The 20,383-nt window shown below is 38.3% G+C and overlaps 1 protein-coding gene across 1 annotated transcript in view; it reads right to left on the reverse strand.

Moving 5' to 3' along the window:
* gfra1b (gdnf family receptor alpha 1b) overlaps positions 1-11,405 on the reverse strand; it is a 255,729-nt gene extending 244,324 nt beyond the window's left edge. The window contains exons 1-3 of the mRNA XM_059947924.1: positions 11,037-11,405; positions 10,291-10,584; positions 10,087-10,182 (exon numbers count right to left, since the gene is read on the reverse strand). Coding sequence (XP_059803907.1) covers positions 10,087-10,182; positions 10,291-10,584; positions 11,037-11,076 — 430 coding nt within the window. The 5' untranslated portion in view covers positions 11,077-11,405. The remainder of the gene's footprint in view (positions 1-10,086; positions 10,183-10,290; positions 10,585-11,036) is intronic.
* Positions 11,406-20,383: the final 8,978 nt, after the last annotated feature.

Genomic DNA, 20,383 nt, shown 5'->3' on the forward strand with positions numbered 1-20,383 from the left:
AAAGAAAATCCAGAAATCTAGATAAATTGATTGGAAAAATTAATGTTAGTAGTGGTATCTTGCTGTTCCCTTTATTTCTATAATTGTCTGCTATTATGATAGAACAAACTGAATTATCTGTGGCCGGTGATTCCCAAGAGAACCAGTGCACTCAGCCACTCCCAGAATTATGCATTAAACATGAAATTCAGTCAGCTTTCTGCATCCTGCCTAGGAAAATGTGCACTAGCAGGAACCAGAATCAGGTTTAATATCACAGGCTCCTGTACATCCTCCTTGATGGCAACAATGGGAAGAGGACATATCCTGGGTGATGGGGGTCCTTAATGAGGGATGCCGGCTTCTTTAAGCACTGCCTTTTGAAAGTGTCCTTGATACTGGGGATACGAGTGCCCATGATGGAGCTGATTAGGTCCTGTGCAGTGGTCCCTCCCCCTCCATACCAGAAGATGACACAAAGTTGGAATGTTACATCAAGCTGGTGTGCTGAATAAAGTAAATTTATTTTCTAACTATTTATATTTTAACAAGTACATACTACTCCGATTCATTTTCTTGTAGGCATTCACAATAAATACAAAGAAACCCATTAAAATCAATGTGGCCTGATGTTTAGAATATACTTGAAAGAGGTCATGAGGTTCGATTAGGAGATAGATTTTGCTGCTGCTGTGTTCACAACCCATGCATGTCAGGAAAATCAGCACTCTCATCCTACAATATTCAGTGCATTAAAATTAACAGACAAAAACATGGACCGAGCACATGACATTCTCCCAATACATACATTCAGATATTGGCAAATCTCCTTTTTTCACCTTTGAAGAATCATAACATTTTAATCTCTAAGTGACATATCCAAGCACCAATTTTAGAATTAGAAATGGAAGCAAACAGTGTACCTACCACATTTTACATGGTGTCATCAGAGGCCTGAATTCAACTATTTCTAAAAACCTCTAACTTAATTAGATTAAAAATAAACATTTTAAAACAGGTTGAAACATAAACTAATTCAAAGACCATACAAAGGCAACTATAATTCAATGACAATAGCTAGACATGATACTTACAAAATAATATTAAGTTTGGCAATCAAATTCTAGCACTAAAACAAGTTAATGTATCTTTCAGACTTCCATAATCCTTATTGCAGTATGAGTGTATGTGGTTAATGTTCATTTGGTTATAACACCTCCATAATTAGGTGGATAAGGTGAAGGAATTTAATAGGTGTGAAATGACTTGCTAGATAAAGAGCTCTTGAATTATTCACAGATCATATCACAGAATTACTTGAAGAACTGTATGCAAATTGACCCCTGCCTTGTTCACCTGAGTCCTTTTATAACAGCAGTGCAATTTATAAGTTTATACCATGAACTGAATAAAAGTGTTAATATCTTTAACTTTACTTACATTCAGAAATTTATTGCATAGGAAGAAAAACATTCAAAATTACATCACATTTGGTTGTCACCTTTTATCACTTAAAATCTAAGGTTCCATTCTGTTAGTTCTTATTTAAGCATAAATTATTAGCTAGTGCCCCACTTGCAAACACTATGTGCAGCTCTCAATTTATTTAGCAAACTTTTTTTTACCTGAACAAAGGCAGGAATGATAGTGAGGGGTGTATTTTAATCTGGTATAGCCATACCTACTCATGAATAATTATCAAATATCAGTAAAAAAAAGCACTAATTTTCAACTTACTGCATAGTTTTAAAGAAAGTCACCAATATATGATGTCATTTTTACCCTTTGCGATTAGACTATTATGAGTCAGCCTATAGCTGGGAAAGTGATTACCCCCTTCTTTAGACTGTGGCAAATTATTTTTTTATTCTTTCTACTTTTCTTCTAATACTTTTATTTCTTTGCATTTGTAATGCTACTGTGACACTGTAATTTCCTTTGGGATCAATAAAGTATTTACCTATCTGTCCATCTATCTATCTAATAGGTGATTATATAGATATAGGTTAGTATCAATCTTAATTTGAGATGGACTTTCAATTGTAGCCAAAATGACAAAATGGAGCACAAAATAGTTTTGCTAAGAACTCATTTTATTTTGTCCTCATACATCCAATTATTCACATCATAAGACCAATGAATTATGGCTGTAAAAGTCAGTACATGCCGACTACAATGAGATTACCAAATACAGATATATTCATCATAATTATGGTGACATAACATTTTGGAGCATTATTTCATAGCACAATGAACAGATGGGGCAGAATGTGCATTTGCAGCACTCCATTGTGTAGTTTTTGAATATCAGCTCATGTTGGGGGGGGGGGCGGGAGTGACATTGAACAAATATTTGATGCATTCCTGCAAGATGGTGGAGCAAATTAGAGCTGACAATGAACTTTCTTGAGATGACCCAAATTACATCAGAAGCCTCAGTGCACCCATTCAGCCACTGCTGGTGCATTGCCTGGGAGATGAACCCACTGTGAATGGTACTCACCATGTTACGGCAGGGTTCCATTCCTGTGAATTGTTTGTAAGTCAACCACTTCACAAGTTGAAAATGTCGCATCAAACAGAGCTCCCACATGGCAAAAGATACCTGCAGCCCTGCAATAGCCAGCAACTTTAATTTGCCAGTCTCCCAAATGCCCATTCACTTGTACAGACTGTACATAAGTTAGGCATTCATAACCTAGAGAGAACATGTACTGCAAAACTGAAATAAGAATAACTGCAAAATTATACATTCTTAAACAACTAAATATGAAAATTGACTGAGTGACCTATGGATTCACATATCATATTTTTGCCTTCAAGTGAACTTGAGAGTGATTAGTGTGGACTTTCACATATCTCAGTAAAAAAAAATACCAGTTTCAATTTGGATGCTATTGTTTGCATTGTGTCATTGAGTTAAACTTGCACATTTCTCCAGGGTTACAGTGGACAGCATTTTGACTAGTTACTTCACAGCTCATACGGAGCCCTCAGTGTAGAGAGCGTATGAAGCTGCAGAAGGTTGTAAATTCAGCCAGCTTCATCATGAGCACAAGGCTCCCTACCACCGAGGGAACCTTCAAGAGATGATGTCTCAAGAAGGCAGCAGCATGTGTTTTTAAGGACTACACCATCCAGGATATACCATCTGGTTGGAGGTACAGGAGCCTGAAGGCCCACACAATGATTCAGGATCAGCTTTCTCTGCTCCACCATCAAATTTCTTAATAGTCCACGAACACTGCCTCATTTGCAGTATTTATGCAAATTTCATAATTTATAGCAATTTTTATAACCTTGCACTGTCCTGTTGCTGCAAAACAACCAAGTTTGTGTCATGAAATAATAAGCTTGATACCGACTCAGAGGAATCATTTCACTAAGAAAGTCAACTTACGCCTGGGCAATCCTGCTGTAAGTGAGCGAGACAGAAACTCTGCCCTCTCTGATCACCAGAATATTTAATAAGTTATTAACAAGCACAGCCAAGGCTCACACATGAACATGTGTGATGCTGCAGGATTACTAATACCGGGCCTAAAGAGAGAATCAGTAGCTTTGAGTGAATAATGGACAAGAGAGCAAACAGAATTTAAGGCATTGAGTTTGATCTGTGTAGATCTTATGTAGTCACAATTCATGACACAACGTCCTATATTGGTATTAAAGAACCCTGTTTAGCCGTGTTATTGTGTAATGAAAATCTCAGAGCTGAATACAAATCTTCCTTTGGTTTGGAGCTGATGCATATTGTTTAGGATAGGGTTGAAACTCAGCATTCAAGATTAATTTATGGTGATAGGAAAATAATTAAATCTAAGTTTAGATCAGATATGTTACTCAGACATCAGAAACGATCTTTTGTCCTTTAAGAGAAGACAAAAACTAGTGATAATATACAGTATTTGGTAGAAGGATTACAGTAATGTTGACAAAAGTACAGTCACTCAATGAGTAGCAGGGACCTAGCTAGAACTTACTTTCTGAAGTGGTACAGGGGCCGAAACACTCACCATGTTTAAAGATGCCTCCAAGAGCACTGAAGAGCCATATCTAGAAGGCAACAGACTGACATCTGAGAAGTAAGATTAACTTAAGGATAATTTTTTAGCCAGCATGAAAGATCAAATGGGCTCCTCCAGTGCCAAAGCTTTTCATGGTTTGATGGTTAAATATCAATTTAGTTACAAATCCATTGGCATTAATTGGGAGATAATCAAATTGGCAGAATGTTGCCAAGTTTGTTTATGACATAGAAAAGCAATATCACCCAGAACAGATGAATGCATAAAGTAGAAAAGATATTCATTGAATAAGCAAATGTGTTCCAAATGTGTTTCCTTGTGGACAAGTTGAATGTCAAAAAGGATAAAATTGCGCATTTTCTCAGTGACAAAAGTGGAGCATGAAGGTCCTAAAAGACCTGTGGTCCAAGTATGCAACTAATGTTATGGGTTGATTATGAAAAGGATCAAAGAGTCTAATGAATCTGGAGGACTGATATACAAGGGAAGAATAAATCTTAATCTGTATAAAGTCTTTGTGAAACATTTGATCTTCATGCCTTAAACTATGATGAACAAACTACAGTTGTATTTCTGGAACTGAAGATAGTTAGGAGCAAACTTAATGATGATAAAGTTGTTAAGGGGAAAAGACAAAACAAGAAAGAAGAGCTAACAAAGGCTGCAATTGAAACTTAACATTCAAATGAAGTGTGAAAATTAGATCCAACCAAATCTGGAGAGGCTAGAAATACTTGTAAAAGCTGATAAGAGTTTGGAATTCTTTTGGAACATTTCTACAATCATGTACAGAAGGGATTACGAGTCCAGGCAGACCTACTACTTCAACCCAATAATTACATTTAAAAGTGAGATTGGTAGATCCTGTTAACCAAATGAATAGACACAGATAGAAGTAGGAAAATGTAGTTAGATCACAGAACTGTCATGGTATCACTGAATGGCAAGACAGCCTCTTAAGGATACTTGTATTGCTATATGTCTAATCTAAATCACCTCAGGATATTTGATACTGACATTGTGTCCCATGATAGAAAGGATTCAAATTAAGGACAACAATTTGCACTTAAATAGCATTTTTAAAGGGTAACACCTTCAAAGCACTTCATAAAAGTTTTCACAGACAAAGTTTAGCTCTAAACTTTAAAAGGATATTACAACAGGTGACTAAAAGGATGGCCACAGAATGAGGTTTTTAGAAACAGTGTGACAGGGCAGTAGAAGGTTAGAGAGGAGGAAAAGGGTGCTTCAGTATTCACTATGGAAAAGAATCTTGGTGATTGTAGGGATGACTTACAGTGGATTGAAAAGCTTGAGCATATAGACATTAAGAAAGAAGATGTGCTGGATCTTTTGGAAAGCAAGTTGGATAAGTCTCTAGGACCAGATGAGATGTAACCCAGGCTACTGTGGGAAGCAAGGGAGGAGATTGCTGAGCCTCTGGCAATGATCTTTGCATCATTAATGGGGACGGGAGAGGTTCCGGAGGATTGGAGGGTTGCAGATATTGTTCCCTCATTCAAGAAAGGAGTAGAGATAGCCCAGGAAATCACAGACCAATAGTCGTACTTCAGTATTTGGTAAGTTGACGGAGAAGATCCTGAGAGGCAGGATTTATGAACACATGGAGGAGCATAATATGATTAGCAATAGTCAGCATAGCTTTGTCAAAGGCCGGTCATGGCTTACAAGCCCAATTGAATTTTTTGAGGATGTGACTAAACACATTGATGAAGGAAGAGCAGTAGACCCCATGAGGTACCCCATGCAAGGCTTATTGAGAAAGTAAGGAGGCATGGGATCCAAAGGTACCTTCCCTTGTGGATCCAGAATTTGCTTGCTCACAGAAGGCAAAGAGTGGTTGTAGATGGGTCATATTCTGCATGGAGGTTGGTGACCAGTGGTGTGCCTCAGGGATCTGTTCTGCGACCCTTACGCTTCATGATTTTTATAAATGCCCCGGATGTGGAAGTGGAGGGATGGGTTAGTAAATTTGCTAATGTCACAAAGGTTGGGGGTGTTGTGGATAGTGTGGAGGGCTGTCAGAGGTTACAGCAGGACATCGATAGGATGCAAAACTGAGCTGAGAAGTGGCAGATGGAGTTCAACCCAGATAAATGTGAAGTGGTTCATTTTGGTAGGTCAAATATGATGGCAGAATATAGTATTAATGATAAGACTCTTGGCAGTGTGGAGGATCAGAGGGATCTTGGGGTCTGAATCCATAGGACGCTCAAAGCTGCTGCACGGGTTGACTCTGTGGTTAAGGCATATGGTGCATTGGCCTTTATCGGCCATGGGATTGAGTTTAAAAGCCAAGAGGTAATGTTGCAGCTATGTAGGACCCTGGTCAGACCCCACTTGGAATACTGTGTTCAGTTCTGGTCACCTCACTACAGGAAGGATGTGGAAACTATAGAAAGGGTGCAGAGGAGATTTACAAGGATGTTTCCTGGATTGGGGAGCATGCCTTATGAGAATAGGTTGAGTGAACTCGGCCTTTTTCCTTGGAGTGAAGGAGGATGAAAGGTGACCTGTTAGAAGTGTATAGGATGAGAGGCATTGATCATGTGGATAGCCAGAGGCATTTTCCCAGGGCTCAAATGGCTAACACGAGAGGGCATAGTTTTAAGGTGCTTAGAATAGGTACAGAGGAGACATTGGTTTAAAAAAAAACGTAGAGAGTGGCGAGTGTGTGGAATGGGCTGCTGGTGACAGTGGAGGGAGATACAATGGGGTCTTTTAAGAGACTCCTGGATAGGTACATGGAGCTTAGAAAAGTAGCTGGCTATGGGTAACCCTAGTTAATTCCTAAAGTAAGTGCAAGTTCAGCACAGCATTGTGGGCCAAAGAGCCTGTATTGGGCTGTAGGTTTACTATGTTTCTATGAAACTACAGAATGGCAATGACATCCAATGAAAATGTAAGAGTCACAAGAGTTTAGACATTAGGGAACAGAAATCATAGTAAGATTTTGGGGCCAGGTGGAAAGATAGGACAATGGGTTAAGATGGGGCAAAGTAGGTGAGGGGTGATTGTGATACAGGATGGTTTGAACTTACACAAATATAGAGAATAATTCTATGGAGGGATTCGAACAGACTAATGAGTCTTTCAATCCGAGACATTGCCAGGCAGTTTTATCGCAGATCAACATTCACAGTGATGATAAAATGAACAACTTACAATAAGAAAAGAAGAACTTTGGACAAGTTCAGCTTTAAAGAGGCCCAAAGCCAACTTTTATTATCTCTGGACTGTTTCTTTAAATTAGATTTACACAATTGATAACGATGGGCTGTATGTCCTAATTCTGCTCCTAAGTCTTATGATTATTATAGTTACTTATTATTGATGCAGTAACATTATTTTGGTATAATTTACAGTTCTCACTAAAAAGCTATAACATTCATATGAGTTTCTAAAAATTAACAGTACAATCATGCTGTGATGACTGTGTTTTAATAATGACTGGAATTATGATATAAAGCATAGATGATAGTTGAAAGAGTTCATGACTTGGTTAGTTCCACTTTGAAATCCATGGACTATTTTAGTTAGACTCCTAAGTATGTGGTACTACCTTTTTCCAAGATATTTATGAACTGACAGTATTCAGATAATTTCATGTTATGTTTGAAGATGCAGTCATGACATCAGTTCTAAGCCTTTTGCCAACTTTAGTCAAATCTAACCATGCAACAACTAATTAGGCTAAATCTGAAGTGATCACTGCATTTTATCAAAGGTACCCAAACTGTTGAAATATGCCACCATTTCCATGTTACTGAAATGTGAATGTCTTTGGTGCTGGTCTCACCCAAGTCCAAAGTTGTGTAGCTACACAGTTCTTAACACCATGTGACTATAATGGCTAAGCTAATATTAAAGCACAAAGGTTCCTATCCCAGTTCAGATATATACTTTGACCAAATGATGCAAAATAACTTGGTCACATATAATTCTCTTTCTAAAAGGCATTAAATAAAGTGTCCTGTGGAATTATTGAAACATTTTGTCATTCCCAAATGAGTTTGAAAATATCAATGCATTTTAAATCCTTTTGTTTAAATTAGCAACAGTTTCTATGTCACATCAGCATCTGAATGTTTTTCTGCTTAATTGTATTTATTTCTGGCTACATAATATTTTTTTCAGTGCTACATTTAACAGCTTAATTTTGCTTAAGTTCAGTTCATGTCCCAGATCACAGACAAATATTTTTATTTTTATGATCCATTTGCATCATCTTATAGGTCTAGGAGTACACCAGAAATCCACTAAACTATGGACAGATGTTTGAGTGCCAGTGGACTAATAAACTTTACACTCAGTAGCCGCTTCGTTAGGAGTAGGAGTGTACCTAATAAAGTGGCCCCAGGAGTGAAACTCAATGTAGTGTTCTGCTGTTACAGCCCGTCCATATGTTGTGTATTTGGAAATGCTCTTCCGCACATTCCTGTTGTAGCACATAGTTATTTGAGTTAGTGTTGCTTGAACCAGTCTGACCATTCTCCTCTGACCTCTTTCATTATCAAGGTGCCACTTCCTAGAATTTTTTCCTCAGCATTCTCTGTAAACTCTGGACCATTGTGTGTGAAAATCCTGTGAAATCAGCAGTTTCTGAGTTACTTAAACCACCCAGGCTGGCATCGATAGTCATTCTATGGTCAACATCACCTAGATCACATTTCTTCCTCGTTCTGACACCTAGTCTAAACAACAGCTGAACCTCTTGACCATACCTGTATGCTTTTATGCATTGGGTTACTGCCACATGATTGGGTGATTAGATAATTGTATTAAGGAGCTGGTGTACCCAATAAAGTGGCCATGGAGTGCATGGGCAAAGTTAATTTTGACTAGATTTTTCAGGTGCATCTACAAACATTAAGAAATTCAATGCACAGTGGTGCAGGTAGTGGATCCAGGGCTGCACAGGCCAGTAACCTGTCTTTGGGTACTGCTGGCATGGAGTCTCCAAGTCTCCCTGTAATAGCAGGCATGCTTTGGTTTCCTCCTGTGCCCTAAGTCCTGCAAACTGGTAAATTAATTGTCCACTATAAATTGGTCCTGTATAGGCGAGTCATAGAATCAGGGAGGGGCTGGTGAGAATATAGGGAGGATAAAGGATTAATGTAAGATTTGTGTAACTTTGTGGTGGATGGTGCAAGCGAACTCAATAGGCCAAACGGCCTGCTTCCGTGCTGCATCTACGACCCTGTGACTAGTTAAAAAAAAACTCTGTGAAACCTTAGTACATTTTAAATGACAAATAGACACGAAAGAGAAACGATGAGCAAGGTAGATGGAAATAAAAAAGGAAAGCATTCCAGTTCTCAACAGAGATCCATCCATCCTGTGGTCGCCTGACATTTGACACAAATCTCACTAACCTTTTGTTAAGGATCTAGAAAATCATCACAATATCGGAGACAGACAGATCTTTAAGAAGGCACGAGACTGCCATCTACAGACAGAAGAGAAGCATGGAAGTAAAAAGGCAAACGACCCGCCCGCTGAATTTCCCTTTCGTAAAGGCATTTCTTTTTTTTCTTTTCAATCCTTAGAACAGCTAAAAAAATTGTTTGTTTCATTTTCTTCTTGCAAAGCTAATAATCAAATCATTTTGAAAGGGGGAATTGTAAGTCACCACTTATAGATAAATGTATCTAAAGGCTTTCGTGATCTTCATCCGAACATGAAGACCTGGTTGCATGCACAATTTGCCAATTAAATCAGTAGAAGTATGCTAGAAAATCTCTTTTGAGAAGAGCTCGGCATTAGTGTACGTTGGCCTTATGTATGGCCAGTGTTTTAGATTTGGTAGTTATTGGTAGTTGGAATGCAGCAACAATCCTGAGTTGACCTAGAAGTCAATACTGAAATAAGGATACTGTGGCGGCGCGAACATACGAGCTGCATCCATCACACAACGTGAATAATTCACTAGACAGCATATTAATGTGTGATGGAGAGGAATGTGGATATTTATACGCCGTGATGTATTTTAAATGTGGAGAGTTAGCCATATTTATATTTCAAGTTAATGCAAGTCACATGTCACCGTGAAACTTACCTGAGATGATAGATGCTGCCCTGAATATGTCCGAAAGTCTATTGTTCAATGGCTCGTACGGAGAACCGACCAGATCATGTCCAGTAATCGTGAACTCTGTCGGGACGCACAACCACAGTTAACTTAGTTTTATTACACGTGTATTTTTTTTATAAAAGTTGTTAAACATAATAACTTGAAGGACTTGTAAACCGTGTGCCATACCATTCATGAAACTTTGGTGAATGCTCCAGTAGATTCGAAGACATCTTTTCTCGTTTTTCATGCCCCTCTTACACCTACAGTTATACAATGGGCTCTGTCGTACTGCCTCCATGGCGCTGATGCATTCGTTCTTGGCTTCGGGTCCGGTAACCATGCTGGCGCTGCCGGCCAGGCATTGCCGAAGGGTACGATACTTGCTGCTGCAGGCTGGGTCACCAGTACACAGTTCATTGGCTTTTACGCAGTCAACACGGTTAATAGCGGTACTCACACCTGCAGTCTGAACTACAGCATCTGGAAGCGAGAAAGAAGGAAAGGAAAAAGAAACAAGTACTTATTACTTCACAGGGTTTCGTCATCTCCATAGATAAGGACAAATCAATAATTATACACATGCAGATGATCTGCCAATCAAAAGCGTTAATACACAATCTAGAAAATATTCCAAAACATTTAAAATATGAAAATTAATATAGAAATATTTAAGGGTTTAATATATATCCTGGTCAATAAATCTGATTTTACCCCAACCTAAAACGAAGTCTGATTTGTAGCAATTAGAACATAAAATACGACACTTGTGATTCACGTGGAACTCAGGTATCCTTTATTGGGCTGGTAATTTGAAGAGGCTGCTAATGTACCTAAAGAACCTCAAGACGAAACATACTTCCCCGTTAAGTTTTTAGGTCGAACTATGATAAGAAAACAATAGGATGAACAATTTGCAAAATTGTGCGTCTTACCTATAATGGGCAGAACGAAATACAAGGCTGTAGAAACCATTGCGATTCGGTTGTTTTCGGCACATCAACTATAAACAGCTTTGTTTCATTAAGTAGCTTCAGTACTTTGACACTCCAACGTTTAGAACGAGCCAGCGATGCAAATCATTCCAGTTCAGATCCATTTAGTTTTGGGCACGAACCCCTTTAAACAGCGAGCCAGGCTTTCCGCTTTTATTCACAGTAGTTGAACGTTTGTAGAGAAAAAAATCAGCGACCACGATCTGTATCATTTCTTTTTACATACCGTATCGTCTGAAATATCAGCTCCTCCGGCGAAATAGCCTGAAAGTGCTATCAAAATTCGAGGCAATCCATCAATTCAGTGCCTTGCTGAATCCACTGCTTACCCTAATGTGTATGATGAATCTGGCACATGAGCGCTAACACCACCAACAGTTTCCCTTAAAACAAACGTCTGCAGCTTCCTCCAACTCCGATCTAGCATTCAGCCACTTACTTTCCTACGCACCGTTTATTTTCTACAATACCCCACCCCCCACATCCATCTTCCCCTCCCCGCGCTTTATCTTGCTCGTTTTGGGAAAACGGGGCATGTTAGTTGCAGTTTGATGTGCAGAGCCAAATGTTTCTAATTTCTGTTTAGCGTAAAGCTGTAACATAAAGGTTGATAGGGAATTGCGGAGAAAGCTCATAACTGTTGCCCAGTTCAAGATCTTACTGAGATAGATTCCGAGAGATCGATTGCTTAATATTGGGCGCATTGCTGTAAGATACGAAAGATTAAAAGTACGGAAATGATTATAGCAGGAAGCAGAGTCTAATAGCAATTCATCGCCTGCTGACTGGAATTGAAAGATTACAACGCTGATCTCTGTGATACCTCCTCCGTCCCTCACAGTTGATGATTTAAAAAAGAGCAATAAAATCCATATCGGTTCTCTAAATCTGCATGACATTTTGTTTCACTTCCTAGTGTGTCCAGTTTGCATAGGCGTGAAATCTGTTTAATAAAATCACAAATAATGTAGTGTCACAAAGTTGCAATCCTGAAAATGGCTGGTCTAAAAATTAAACAATCCTTGGCGCAGATATGATTGCAAGAATTCGGCAGCCGTAAATTCCTCCGCATTTTAACACTTGTTGGTAGACCTGGATTAAGGGAAAATCGGGAGGAGAGCGCACCTGAAAGGTTGGTGGGAATTGTAACGTCATCATCGTTCTATGGTTATTATCAATATCTACCATTATGGAATAAACCAGGTTTTCATCTGTTACAGAATTCATCAAACCATTACGGCTGTTTTGAATCTACACGGGTCCAAGGGAAAAACTGAAGACGTATGTGTAGAAATACCTGTAATGTAACAAAAGATACAAATTCCATTAATCCAAGAACATCAGAAATTACAACTGGAGCAGCCTATATGATCCTCACATCTATTCTGCCAACTAACAAGTTCATGGCTGAACCTCCACCTTAAATTTCCCATTCTAGATTCCATTCATTTAGTTTTCATAAACTTAATAGATCTCAGTCTTGATTATACTCAATCACTGAGGATACAGAAACCTATAAAATAGGGGAATCCACAAATTCACCAGCCTCAGTGGCAACACATTTCTCAACTCAACAACTTCAGTGAAGGCACAGTAGGCTACAGATACTGGAATCTGAAGTTAAAAAGAAGTCTTCTGGAGGAACTCAGTTAGTTGGACAGCATCATTGATGAAAAGGAAATGTGCAGTTACAAACCTGGATCAGGACTGAGTTCTTGCTGCAGACTATTGCTGCAGATTCCAATATTGACAATTCCTTCTGCTTCCATTTTATATGTCCAAGGTGTGCTCACTTTGAAGAAGTTTTCTTCCTCAGTTCTGATACAGGGATTTGACCTGAAACACCAGCAGTTACTTTTCAATTCCTACAGCTGCTGCTCTATCTATTGAATTCCTCCAGCAGACTGTTGCAACCATTTCAATGGAGCAAATAATCTCCCAAGGAGCATGACAGAACTGTGAGCAAACACAAATTGATAAATACAGAGCCATTAGTACAAATGAAGAAAAAGTTTGGTCAAAATACTAGATTTGAAGTAGCCTCTTAAAGTAGTAAAAGTGATCAAGAGCCAAAGATCTAGTAAAAGGTTATGATGGTTGTGGACAATGGCCATCAATAGCAGGAAGATTAAATCTAGGGATGGGCAAGAACCTTGAAACAGGAAATAGAATTTTTAAACCTGACCTTTAATATTAAGGTATTGCTTAACCAAAACCCTACTTAGATCAACAATCAGAGAAGCAACATGCACACAAGAAATTATATGAAATTCAGTAGTTCTGTTGTTGTTCCTTTACTTAAGGAGAGTAAAAGGGATAAGCCAGAAAACTATGGGTTAGTGCACCTAACATCACTGTTAGGGAAATTATTGGAGAGATTCTAAGGGAAAGGATTTCTGTTATTTTGAAAAGACAGGGGTGAATTAGGGAGAGTCAACATGGCTTTGTGAGGGGAAATTCTGTATCACTAATTTGATTCAGTGGTCTATATGGACTTTAGTATGGCATTTAACAAGTTCCTACATGGTAGACTGGTCCAAAAGGTTATGTAACAAAGGGATCCATGGCAAGATGGCCAATTTAATCCAAAATTGGCAGTATAGGGAAAGTATAATGGGGAAAGATGTTTAATTTTTAATTGTAAGTCTGTGTCGTGGTATACGACAGGAATTCATGCTAGGACCTCTTTTATTTGTGATATACAGATGCAGGAGGAATGATTAGTAAATTTAAAACCAGATGGAATGAAAATTGTGGATGGTGATGAAGATTGTCCCAGGCTACAACAGGATAACATTATGTGGTACATTCTGCACAGCATTAACAACACATTCTCTTTTACACCATATGATGCATTCTGGGTTTTTTTGTTTTTATACATCCTCAGTGTACTTATGTATAGAATGATCTATCTGGATGGCATACAAACTTTTTTTTCACTATCTCAGTACATGCAACAATACTGAACCAGTTATTCAAACAGTTAGTCAGGTGGATGGGGTTTCAAAGAAGGTATATGGAATGCCTGCAACATGTTGCATAGAAAATAAAAATTGGTATGTTATGTCATTGATAAGGTTGCATTTGGATTATCAAATGCAGTTGTGGTCTCTACACTGTAGGAAGGATGTGACTGTGCAGGAGAGAGTGCAAAGGAGATTTGCTGGGATGATGCCTGGATTTAGTTATTTTTTTGGGGGGGGGGGGAGATTGGAAAAGATAGCTTTTTTCCCCTCCTTAATCAAAGGAGGCTCAGGGGTGACCTGATAAAATGATTTCAGATTATGAGAAGAATAGACAGGGTAGATAGTCAGAATTTTCCCCATGGTAGCAGTATCAAAACCAAGAAGATACAGGCTTAAGGTGTGAGCTAGGAGTGTTAAAGGGGTTGAGGGATTGGTAGTTTTACACAGAGTGGTTGATATCTGGAGTGCACTGCCAGTGGAGATGGTGGAATCAGGTAAGAAGCCTTAGACAGAGATGGCATAGAAGATTCCAAATGTAATGTGGAAAATTGGGATTGGTGAAGGTTGACAAATAGCTTAGCATGAATGCAATGGGTAAAAGGCCCCTTTTCTGTGCTGCATAGCTCAATAACTCTCAGTCAGTACACGAGGTTTAGATAGCTTCTTACTCGCAAATAGGTAGAGTTAGGGTATCTAGTGAAGACTTCAGTAGACATGAGGAAGGAGCTGAGTTGGCTGCTATTTTGGAAATGAAAATTGACACTTGAATGACACCTCAATATAGCTTGACGCTCAGCTCAGGGTTAGATATGATATCAAGATTCTGGACAGACCCAATTCTGAATTGCTGTTCCTTATCCTGAGAATAGACTGCTCACTTCAGCTTCTCCAGCCCAAGGAGATGACCTGTCACATCCAACTGAAAATTAAGTATTTTTCTATTAAATTCACCTTTGTTTAACCCTGGAAGATTAGACTTATTTTACTTTATGTTACATTATAGGACAACCTTCTAATTTCAGGAATTTTCTTTGCTCTGCTCATTCTAAAGGAGTCTTTCTTCCCAATGTATCAGCATTTACCATATGCCTTGCGAAATTGAAGCAATCCTATTGATGTAGTTATATTACAGTTCCTTTGTCAAAATGGACAATGTTCTCCTAATTGTTTGCTATAACTAACATGTTAAGGTTTGATGATATATATGCATGGATACTCAAATTCCTCTGCAAATATTTAATTGTCTGAACTTTTTCAAGAGGAGGAAAACAAAGTAGTTCATTATCCTCCATTTGCCACTTTCTTGCACAGTCACATTACTTTGCAGTCTCTGTGCAGACTTACAGTTTTTTTCTAATTTTTTTTATGCAAAATACCATTATATATACTGCAGGCATTAAGCTTGAACAGGTTTAAAGGGCTTCTGTGTTTGTGGGATATAAAGGGTTTTCATGTTTATGATCTTAAAAATAACTAACACAATGTTTAAGTCAGATTACTGTTCTATATCAGCATAACTCAACTGTTATTGCATTATATCTGGGGATTTATTTCACAAACTGGCAAAATGGATCCTCTCTCCCTACCCTTTGCCTTTAACACTCTGTTATACCTGTGAGGTGTGTCAGTTCTGACTTGACAACCAAGCTGAAGCATTTTACTACAGATAAGAAAAAGGTAAACAATCATAGAAAGATTTAATGTTATTGTTAAAGAAGATTAACTTTAAATCCCCAATTCACAATTGACAAAATGCCTGCACAAAAAAACCCTGGGCACAATATTTAGACAAGGTTGCATTAAAGAAAAAGAAACACAGGAACATGCGTCAATTGAAAATTGCTTCTGAGAAATTAAAGACTGCTATTGATCAGAATCGGCTGTAATATAACAGATGGTTCAAACTTTGTTTCGTTCAATTAAATTCCATGAGGGACCAAATCAAATTTCAATCATAAATCTTCAAACAAATCATTGAACAATTAAAGCAACCACCCAACTTTTCCATGGAGATTAAATAAGTACTTTGAAATGTATGACATGACCATTCTTCTTGGGATGGTGGGGTTTGAGGTTCCAAGGTATCATGTGTCAAATGTCCTCGAGACTATAATAGCAGCAGCCAGAGGACAGTTTGTCTGGGGCCAGTTTAGCTATTGAATGTAAAAAATAGATTGTGGAAACCCATTGTAACACAATAGGAATGCAGAAGTTCTAATATATCCCATGAGGAATTGTCATGAATGCAAAACGCTCAAAGCAGACGCTTGGTCCCATCTGCTGGCACACAGATCTTGGGAGCCCAGCATTTACAAGGACAGAGGAAAGCTAAAAGTAAAGATTTTTTTTTCTTTCACTGACCTGGGATTTCTTCTGCTGAATCTGGCAGCCTGTGGGGAATGTATCCTAATTTGGGTAGTAATGTCAATTACTTGGCACGCCAGTAACTACAATGGCTGTGTGACTCAGCTGGTATATGGCCGCTAAAGAAGTGAATAATAACATAATGGTGATTAGCTGAAGGGAGACGGGGCAGGGATGATATAAGAATGAACAATTTTAACAGCAGAAGGAAAATACTGGAAATACGCTGGATATAAGGTAGCATCTCAACAGGGAAACACAATAGAACTATCTAAGTAAAGAAAAGTTACTTAGGTAACAGAGGTGATCTCTGACTATTCTTTATAGGCTTCTTCTCACTCACTATCCAACTTACAGTCAGTGGTTAATAGCCTTATTTCCAGATCTACTTCTCTTTTCATGTACAAAAGTGTAGATTGCAATGGGTATCAATGGCCTACTGGCTTCAGCTGAATGATCCCTGAGTCCAGTGATAATCCCTGAGTCCAGTGTTCTTCAAGCTTACACAATATGCCACATAGATCACTCCATTTGGCAGTGGTGTGATACAGTTTAAAAGACAAAACATATGATTACAATCTATACTGATGAGAAAAGATGTAAGGTTCATTCAAGACTGTATTGTATTTTGCAACACCAGTTAAAGTTTCATGCAAATGAACTGTATCCTGAATTAGCAAATGATAAAATTTTGGCAAGTTCCACTCCATACAACCCACTGGAAGTATGGATGTCAATTAAAGTTAAGACTGATCTGATTTTTGGCACTTTCATGCTTTCTACCTACCAAAGCTCATATGATAATGACAGCTGCTTTCAGAAGACCAAATGTCTTTTGCTAGCAAGAGGCAACTTGGATATAAGCAGAAATATAATAGGAGAAAAAGAAATTTATATTCACAATTCGGATTATTTAATTTTTTCATGTTTTGAGTAGTGTTGAATTTATTGTAGTTCTTTTTATTTTTATAGAACAAATTAAACTCACATTTAAAAACTGAAATTGAATGAATAACATTGAAAGGAAAGAGGAAGACTTACATCATAAGGAAAGCAACAAGCAACCTCACATATATTTTTCACCATACCTGAGGTCAGTTCATTAATACTGTAGAATGAGAAGTATGACAACATGTTGTAGTATGTTGGGCTGGTTCAAATAGTAGTACTTCCGATAATATTCTGTTGCATTTAGCAGACTAGTCAAAGCTATTATCTTGAATGTGAGGTCTCTTCAGCTAATCATGTTTAATGTTTCAGAGAAGGGATGGCCAGATAAGTGATCTCACAATGAGGCATAACTTGTTGAGTTATTGAATCATCTGGAGCCATTATGTTTAGGTTTGGGAGGGATAGAGTTACAGGTTAGGTACTTAGCAGAAGCTTCAAATAGTACCACATGTTTTAATGGCACATTTTCAATGACATTATTCTTGGATATGTAGTGATATATATTGTTTTACTAGAATTGAATATTGTGTCATATACTGCAGAATCTATTGTATGTGAGGGGACCAAATTAGCATTCAGTATTCTCCATTGGAAAATATTTTTATTCCACTTGTAGTAACATTCCAAAATTCTCAACAAACCATTGTGCAAGGCCAATGATTCAAACTGTCATTGTAATGATGAGAGTTGCTTAATTTTAAAGTCAATATTGATTAGTAACGATAGAAACAAAATGATAGCCTGCAGTACAAAACATAGTTGATTTTGGCTGGAGAGCATGATGCTTTTCATATTCAAATATTTCCACTGAATATTGCTTACATAGCAAGAATGTGACTCCTTCTTGAGAGCTCACAAGGCCCGGCTACCGTTCTCCGTAGATCTATTTGACTATGTTCTGCCTTTTTTGCTAACAACTTTTTCTCATCTAAAAATATGATAGTTCTTCATATAGGATTGTCTTTGGCAATCCTCACCTGTTTATTGCTAAGAGTAAAATTCTTTCAGTTTTTCAAAACTAATGTAACAGCTCTTTCATTCTTTTCTCCACTTACCCACATATCTTTCAGCTGTCTTCCAATTTCTTCTATCACTTTCCTCTCTTCCTGTCACTGTCCAAGGCTTGTCTCCCAAAACTCCACTCTGAATTACTGTAGAACTTACTTTTTTCCCCTCACTGTTTCTCTGCATATGTGTTCTTTACACCTATTAACCTGACCATTCCCACACCAAAATGCTGACTAAATAACTTCCCTTCACCCCTCAATTAAGGATTAATCTGTTTCTTCCCTTCATCAGTACGATCAGCTGGTTCGGTGGTATCACAGCAACAATCTTACACTCAATGTCAGAAAGACCAAGGGATTGATTACGGACTTCAGGAAAGGAAAGTCAAGGAACACACACCAGTCCTCATCAAGGGATCAGAAGTGGAAAGGGGGAGCAGACTCAGCTTCCAGGGGGTCGACGTCTCTGATGATCTACAGTACTGTGCAAGCAAAAGTATTAGGCACATATAATCGAGCTAGGGTGCCTCAGACTTTTACACAGTACTGTAGTTGTCAATGTGAAGTGGAGACCAAGTTTGTAAATCTGGTGGGAATAAAGGTTGCTGGGAATTGTGAGAGTGGAGTGGCACAGTAGGGCATGGGGCAGATGGCAGAAAAGGAGAGCCAGGGTGGAGGCTGATGCAGGTCCAGATACATCCAACACTGAGACACCAGGTAAGGTCACTTGTTTCCAAACAATTGGTTTGTTGATCTTAAACGAATGTTTCTCTGGTGCTTCTTGCTGCTTCACTCTTCCTTCCCCTTTTTCCAGCCATCATTCCCCTCTTCCTGCCCCTTCCCACTCTCAGTCCACAATATACAGCCACATCAGAATCAGATTTATCATCACTCACATAGTCATTATTTTTTTTGCTGCAGCAGTACAGTTCAGTACATGAAACTATTACAGTATTGTGCAAAAGTCTTGGTTATCCTAAATATATATGTGCCAAAGACTTTGCACAGTACTGTATCCTGGGCCCAACATATTGATGTAATTACAATGAAGGCACAATAGCATTGTATCATGAAGAGTTTGAGGAGAATTGGAATTTCACCAACGACACTCACAAACTTATACAGTTGTACCAAGTAGAGCATTCTAACTCGTTGTATCACCACCTGGTATGGAAGGGCCACTGCACAAGATCAGAAAATACTGCAGAAAGCTGTAAACTCAGCCAGCCCAATCAAAAACCTAGCCTCCACAACACCCAGGACACCTTCAAATGGTGAAGCCTCAGAAAGGTGGTATGCATCATGAAGGACTCCACCATCCAGAATATGCCCTCTTCTCATTGGTACCATCAAGGAAGAAGTACAGGAGCCTGAAGACACACACTCAACATTTCAGGAACAGTTTCTTCCCCTCCACCATCAGAGTTTTGAATGGTCAGTTAACCCATGAACACTACATCATGTTTTAAAAATTTTTCTTTTTTGATATATACTTCTTATTGTAATTTATAGCTTTTATTACTATGTATTGCAATGTACTGCTGCTGCAAAACAATAAATTTCACAACTTAGGCCACAGTAGTATGAAAATTACTGGAAAGACAGACTGATTACTGAGAGCCTGGCTATGTTCATGGAAAATCATGTGTCATAAACTTGATTTGAGTTTTTTGAAAGGGCGACCAAGAGGATAGATGGTAGATGTTGTCTATTTAGAAAATCACAATAGGATATTGATTATCTGCATCTGGGAAAGTGGACAAAGAATAGCAGATGGAATTTAACTCAGGCTTGCAAAGTGATACAACTTGAAATGTTAACCCAAAAAGGTCATAAGCAGTGCATGGCAGAGATATGGTGCTACAAGTGCAAAGTTCCCTGTAAGTAACAAAACAGGCAGACAAAATGATAAACAGGGTATATGGCATGTTTGCCTTCATCAGTTGAGGTACTGAGTATAAAGATTCAATGTACATTTGTTATTAAATTATGTATGCAG

The sequence above is a fragment of the Hypanus sabinus genome, chromosome 22, assembly GCF_030144855.1.
Source record: "Hypanus sabinus isolate sHypSab1 chromosome 22, sHypSab1.hap1, whole genome shotgun sequence".
Taxonomy (NCBI): domain Eukaryota; kingdom Metazoa; phylum Chordata; class Chondrichthyes; order Myliobatiformes; family Dasyatidae; genus Hypanus; species Hypanus sabinus.